Genomic DNA, 7,478 nt, shown 5'->3' on the forward strand with positions numbered 1-7,478 from the left:
TTGAGAAGAGAAGGATGAGGGGAGACCACATTGCTCTCTACAACTACCTGAAAGGAGGGAGCTGGACTCCTCCCAAGTGCCAGGGGACAGGACAAGGAGGAACGGCCTCAAGCTCTGCCGGGGAGGTTCAGGCTGGATATCAGAAAAAAATTTTCACAGAAAGGGTCACTGGGCACTGGCAGAGGCTGCCCAGGGAGGGGGTGGAGTCACCACCCCTGGAGGCATCTAAAAGATGGGCAGACGATGTGCTCAGTGACATGGTTTAGTGGTTGATAGGAATGGTTGGACTCGATGATCCTAGAGGTTTTTTCCAACCTTGTGATTCTGTAAATGCTTCTATGAAAAAGAAATTAAGAAAGATCAACATTTCCAAATTAACACTACCTCGCATTAAATCCTCTATCCAGCTTTAATCTTGAGACAGTTTATTTGATTAAAGGAGAAAACGCTGCCTTTGATATCAGCATTTAGATCCTCTGTCTCCAAGCCCTTTCGGTGTAAGTGCAGGTGAGGTGTTTTGCTTCAATACCCACTACTTCAGAGTGCTAGCCTGAGGAACAGGCATGAGACCTTCACTTGTAAGAAAGTAGAGAATAATTTGTTTAGCTCTCAAAACAAACCATGACTAAGGCATTCGGCTTGCTAGTTTGTTGGTAGTCACAATGGTAACCAACACCCCATATGACTCAGCATCATTAAAAGTAAACTGATAATTGCAGTAATAGATAAATTCAATAGATGAGACTCAAAAGAAACATTCCAGTGTCCGTGGAATTACTACCTAATATTTAAAGTGTCATGAGCCAGCATTCCTGACCAATGCAGCAGTTTTCTTCCTCACTCCCACAGCCCTGAGCTGCTTTCTCTCTGCTCTTGCACCATAGCCTCCTTGCGCTAAAGCAAGAATTCCTGTGACTACATGTGGAAATGATCAAGATTAAAACTGAACCAGCAGAATAAAATAAATGGTTTTAATCCAGAACAGTTCCCACATTAGTTCACTGCCTGACCAAACAAATGCTTCTGCCAGCTGATAGCCAGGAGCACCTCTACAGTCCTTAAGAAATGGTGGATTTAAGGGACTGCAAAACAAAGAGCTCAGAATTTCACATAAAATTACTTTGACAGTTTCACACATCCCTTAAAGCCAAAGATTGTGCCAATCTCTGCAGCATTCTTTAAGACTTTTGTCAAGAAAAGACCCAAAGCAGACATTAGCCAGAAATCAAACAGGGTAGCAAATGTCATACCAAACACTCAGCATGATCTCTATACCTCTCCTTAAAGTTATAAAGCTAGAGATACCAGAGAGCAAATACTGTAAACGTAATAAATCTCTTCTCATACTTAATAAGGGTAACTAGAAGGAAGCTGTCGAGAGCATTGCGTGTTCAATCTTAATCCAAAAATGCAACCCACATTTTTTTCTGCTTACATCACCTCCTCTCAAACTTAATGGCCCGATGAGCCACCACCAACCCTTGTACTCAGACTTTTAGAATTAGGTGCTGTAACTGTTACTATTTAGTAGTGGGGTACAAACCCAAAGCAGAACATCTTGTTTACCTTATATGTCATTGACAGAGAACCACTGAATTAGACCAGCAACATTCAGGCTTTCATTATCCAGATCTCTAGCGTTTTTTTTTTTTTTTGACAGCAGAAGCATAATTGACAGTAGATGCATCTTAGTCACCATCCACTGACTCCCTCGGATGTCACTCAATCCCTGGGAAACAGACTAAAAACCACTGACACAGGTTTTCACCCAAACAGCCTCTCCCTTTAGATCTGAGTATCATTTAACATGCAGACCAGGACCACAGCCGGACCCTGAACATACTTTAAGTATGAATTAAGGCATATGTCCCCCAGGAAAGTGTTATGAAAGAATACGCACTTGTTACAGACAGCAGGTAAAGATCCAGAGGACAGACAGCCCTCCCCTCTTTTACCCACAAGTGGATACCCAGAACACAAAATGTTAGTGTTACAGCGAACACCCCAAAACCACGGTGTTTACAACTCAGTCGCTGATGGGAACCTGCAGGCAGCGACATAGTAGCCACCGTTCCTGACCCCACTCACCTTCCTGCACCCCAAAACCCTGACATGTTCAATGCGCCTCCCCAAAAAACACTGCACTTGTTGCACCCCTCTAAAAACACTGCTCCAAAACCCCAAGCGCTCGCTGTCCCCCAAAAAAACCCGCACACTCGCTGTCCCCCCTAAAAACCCCACATGCTCCCTGTCCCCCAAATCCCCCACACGCTCACTGCCCCGAAAAAACACCACGTTGTGCCCCAAAACCCCCGTGCTCTCTGCACCCCGAAACCCTGCACTACACCCCAAAGCCCCACTGCGCTCGCTGCGCCCCCAAAACCCTCACGCTTGAAACACCCTAAAAACCACTACACTGTGCCCCCAAACCCCACCACACTGTGCCCCCCAAACCCCACCACACTGTGCCCCCCAAACCCCACCACACTCGCTGCGCCTCAGAACCCCGCACCGCACCCCCAAAAAACACCACGCTGTGCCCCAAAGACCCCTCACTCACTGCACCCCCCAAAACCCGCACTGCGCCGCAAAACCCGCACTCGCTGCTCCCCCCGCCACCGGACTCACCCCTTGTAGTAGGCTTTGACTCGGACCTGGTGGGCACCGTCCCCTCCGAGGCCGCCGCCCGTGCCCGCCATGGCGCCGCCGTCCCGCGCTGTGGGCATCCCCGCCGCGGCGGGGGGAGCGGCGACTGCGCGACCCCCGCGGCCTCGAGCGCGCCGCGCGCCGCCACACCTCCTCCGCACGGCGGGCGCGACCACGCGATGGGATGGCGGGGGAGCACCGGGAAGGGGGAAGAGGAAAGCGTAGAGACGGTCAGCACGGCGCAGGCGGGGAGCACGGACCGTGCTCCGGTGGGAAGGAGAAGCCGCTCCAGTAGCAGCCGGTCCGCAATTTTGCCGCCTGGGGAAGGCGAGCCCTATGCCTTGTGTACCCTTCCCCCTCTCTCCATGCGCTACATGGGCTCTTCCGCACGGGACTGCGGCGCGCACCTGCGGAGCGGAATGTTCCACGGCGGAATGGAAGGGGGGGAGGCAGTAGGGATTCCCGCGGGGAATCCGCTGGAGCGGCTCCGGGCGCCACCGCGACCACCCCTCTTCTCTCCGGCACTTGGTACGGCCTCAGGACGCGCTGAGGCTTCCGGGCTGCCGAGGCGGCAGTTGCGGTGCGCGGTGAGCCGGGTGTTTGCGACTGTGAGCCACGGGAGCGGCGAATCGCGCCGCGGTGCTTCGGTGCCCATCGGCCCGGCCGCCTGGCGACGCCGAGCGGGTGCCGGGCAGCCCCGGGAGCGCAGCGTGCCTGTTGTGCTCCTGAGCAAACTCATAGGAGCGCGATGTAGGATGCGGTGTCCGTGCGAGTGTCTGAGCGTGGAAATCAGGGAACGGAAAAGTCCTTGTTTTGTGATACTTAAGGAATAAAACAATGAAGGCTGTAGAGGACCGGGATCTGGCCAGCGCTTCAGGAGCCAAAAGAGATGGGAGGTCAAAATATTTCGAATTCACGTGGAATCTTCAACGGGGGCAGATGCCAACGAAATCGAGTCGGGTCCTCGGGCTCAATAAAGGACCGTGGGGACAGGTGTCCTGTGCCTGTTAGAATTAGCACTGGGAAATGTGATTAATGCACATCATTTTTATGAGAAATAGGATACACGTGTAAAGTCAGCATATAAAAGACCTGCTACTCGTAGTCACCGGCGTATACGGTGGGGTGGTTGAACCCCCCGTATATCTGGTACTGTATTAAAAAGAATGCCTCCTTCTTAAGACCCCCAATTGGTGTTAATTTTCCCGATTTCGGTGACACGTGGACCCCGTTGCGGCCGTGCTGCCACACAGAACCCAACAGGGAATAACGGCTCTGAGCACACCTGGCACTGCACCTCTGCAGTCCGCCTCACACTGCGACTCCGAAGGCTTTGTTGCTACCAACCCCAGGAAAGTCAGGGTTTTAACCCCAAATTGTTGCAAAAGCAGCAGCGGGAGCAGACAGACAACTGGAGCTGTTGAGAAGTGACAGCTTAAACCACTGTCAAATATTCTCTGTAGAATTCTAGAGAATCCACACAGTGTGCACTGCTCTCCAGTGCTTCCAGTCCAGGTGAAGCTTAAATTGCCACACATCAAACGGCTACAGTAGTTTTAAGAAAGAACCATGGATCATGCTTTTTAACTAAAAAGCAAACTAAACGTTAACAAGATATTTTATTAAAACCTAATCATAAGCCACCTTTTCACCACAAGTAGCTTTTCCTTCCGGCTTTCCCTGTTCCACAATATATCAATAGCTTCTTCGATAACACGTTTATGTTGCCCAACATTTCCTGAACAGACTGATGTTTCTGACAGTCCTAAGAATTAGAGAACCTTTGTTTCGTTGCAGTAAAAATAATTCATTTTTTACACTATCCCCTCCACTCTCCAACCAGCATCACCTCTGGATGCCTGTACGAGAGTAGCTTTTCCCTTGTCAGGGACAGGCTGCTACCTGAGATCAGCACTTCCCAATCAGCACATCTTGCGCTCTGTCATATTGATGATAACATACAGCCTTATTCGCAGGCACGGGTACAAAGGACAGGATTTTTTTCATGCTAACTGACCTTCTGCGTCCCTCCTCCAAGAGTATTCCTCCATGAGTCTTAATTTCCCTTACACCTCCTTCTTTTCTAATCAATGAAAATTCTTATTTTCTCCTACTGGATCATCATACGATCTTTCACAGAAGCCAGTCGTCCTCGCTGGAGCTGGTAAATTGTCACACAGGCAGTCCCAGCTGTGGTGTCACTGCTTCACCCTTCAACAGTTAAACTGCTCATCTACAACGCTTTGGAAGGTATTTATGTTTTTAAGGTGCTGAGATTTTTTTGTTTGCAAAGTACTTCTCAATCCCAACTAGCTGCTAGAATTCTGGCATTCTGTCCCCCTTTATGTCCAAGTATCAGTTGGTAAAAGTGCATTATGAGGAAACAGCAACCTAATTGCAGAAAGAAGCATTGATAAGCTACGTTTTACTATTTGTTCCTACTCTTCTCTTACCAATATTTTCACCAATTTCATTTGCATTCACATAACTGTGTATATTTAAAGTGTCATGAGCCAGCACTCCAGTGCAATGTCACAGTTCTCTTCCCAAGTTCCACTGCACTGAGCTGCTTTCTTTCTGCATCACTGTGAAGAAAAGCAACTTTGAAAATATCAATGTACCTGGAGACTATGTAATAATGTTATGTACTTCTAAGATACGGAAGATATTTCTTCAGGAAGACATTTCATGAAGAGGAGAGGGTGAGGTGCTAAGTCCGTCACAATGCACCATGTAAAATTTCAATTAGCCCTGCCTTGTCTAGTGTCTATATGACACTATGGAGGTCGGGCTTTGTTCATCTATGCCAGATAACACGTGGCAGCTGTTAATTTCAGACAGGAATTATTGACACAATTCAAGTCTGATCAATTGTCATTAATTTAGAGACAGGTGATCTCCAGAGCAGGGAAAGGATCAGGGCCAAAATTATATAGGAAGGAACTGAAAAATAAGTTAAGGGAGCTAAAAGATTTTTCTGTTTCACATTCCTCAGGGAAGTTAAAGTTTCAGTCAGTGTCCTGGCTGGAGCTGCTGAAGTCCTTAAGAAGCTAATGTGGCAAAGACCTGCAGGCAGGTATTTTTCTGACCTTAACCTCCCTGAAGCACTCTCAAAACGGCAGGTATTACCTCCTGCATTTTCCTACAGTAACTAAGACATGAAATAAGCACAAATTATTTGCCACAGGCCCCGCCAACACACAGCTCCCATGCCCTGCTGCCTCAGGGAAGTCAAATAAGCCATCCCGGCTGCTGTGCTCCACTGTGTGCACCGCACCCCGCTGTGGGCCCTGAGGGACCCCAGACCCCTCATCCCAGGGGGGCTGCTGCTCCCCATCACAGCCTTCCTGCACTAAGGCTGATAGAAAAACTAGTTACTATTGCAAAAAGTGGAATATTTTCATTTAGACAAAGGTAGAGTTAGGCTCATCCAAGTAACTATTTTTTGAAAGTTAGACAGAATGTCCCTCTGATAGCATGTTTCTTCATAGCATGTTTTTTCAAATAGTTGTAAGAAACACTTATTCACTGGTAAAATACTGGAAAGGACAAAGTATTCGAAGCATAGGCAGTATTTTTATTTTACAATTCAGCACTGAATTGAATGCCCTTCTAAAAAAGGCACACCATCTTACAAAACTAGTAAGTATATATACTAGCTTTAGACAAATAATCGTGTAAGCCCTCAAAGAATGTTTATTTTTTTTTTAGGTTATCCAACCACGTCTGGAGACTTCCTTCAGGTTCTTTCCTGACGCAAGACAACTACATCTCAGAAGCCAATAGGCATATCAATAAATTCTCACAGCCCTAAGACATGTTCTCTCTTGACCTAAATCAGTTACATCTTACAAGACAATTAAGCATATCAATAAATTCTTGCAACTCTAAGAGTGTTTATTCTTTCAGGTTATTCATCCATGTCTGGAGATTGTCTGCATATTACCTCTTGATACAAGACAGATTTATGTTACAAGATGATTAAACATACAAACATACAAACCAGCTGCAGCAAAACTTAACAATTAATTCTCACATAGTGTTTTTTCCAGACACTGTTTCACTCTGTTCTTTTGGAGACGATGACGTCGTGTGTTCACTCTGATCTGTGCTGAGCAGATGTGTCTTTTTCTAGAATCACCTCTGTTTGTAGCCTTTCTCTATCTCAAAAGCAAGGTCAGACAGAGCTGGAGCCAACTCCAAATCTGCAAGAGATTTGACTGTTGTGAAGTTCATAATAACATTAAAAATAGTCCTTGGAAAGCAACAGAATATGCATAAGATTCTTTGGAAAATGTATACATATACATGCAAGGGGGAAATGAATTCTGTCCCCAGCTCTTGTCTCATTGCACACGATTGATGGAGATCACTCCCTCATGTTGCTCAGGCCTGATAAATCATATGATCGTAGCATAGTTTGAGTTCCAAGGGACATTAAACATAATCCAGTTCCAACCCCTGCCATGGGCAGGGACACCTTCCACTGGCTCAGGCTGCTCAAAGCCCTATCCAACCTGGCCTTGAACACCTCCAGGGATGGGGCAGCCACAGCTTCCCTGGGCAACCTGGGCCTGTGCCTCACCACCCTCATGGTGAAGAAATTCCTCCTTATGTCTAGTCTAAATCTGCCCCTCTCCATTTATACCCGTTTCCCCTAGTCCTATCACTACAAGCCTTTGTAAACAGCCCCTCCCCAGCTTTTTTATAGCCCCTTCAAGTACTGGAAAGTCACTATACGGTATCATCTTCTCCAGGCTGAAAAAGCCTACCTCTCAGCCTGTCCTTGTAGGGAAGGTGCTCCAGCCCTCTGATCATCCCTGTAGCCTCCT

General features: G+C 47.4%; 1 protein-coding gene across 1 annotated transcript in view; it reads right to left on the reverse strand.

Annotated features, from left to right (window-relative positions):
* Positions 1-2,825, reverse strand: part of PRKCI (protein kinase C iota) — a 29,078-nt gene extending 26,253 nt beyond the window's left edge. Inside the window, exon 1 of the mRNA XM_054074013.1 lies at positions 2,629-2,825. Within this exon, the coding sequence (XP_053929988.1) occupies positions 2,629-2,726 (98 nt within the window). The 5' untranslated portion in view covers positions 2,727-2,825. The remainder of the gene's footprint in view (positions 1-2,628) is intronic.
* Positions 2,826-7,478: the final 4,653 nt, after the last annotated feature.

Source organism: Cuculus canorus, chromosome 9 (assembly GCF_017976375.1).
Source record: "Cuculus canorus isolate bCucCan1 chromosome 9, bCucCan1.pri, whole genome shotgun sequence".
NCBI classification, from domain to species: domain Eukaryota; kingdom Metazoa; phylum Chordata; class Aves; order Cuculiformes; family Cuculidae; genus Cuculus; species Cuculus canorus.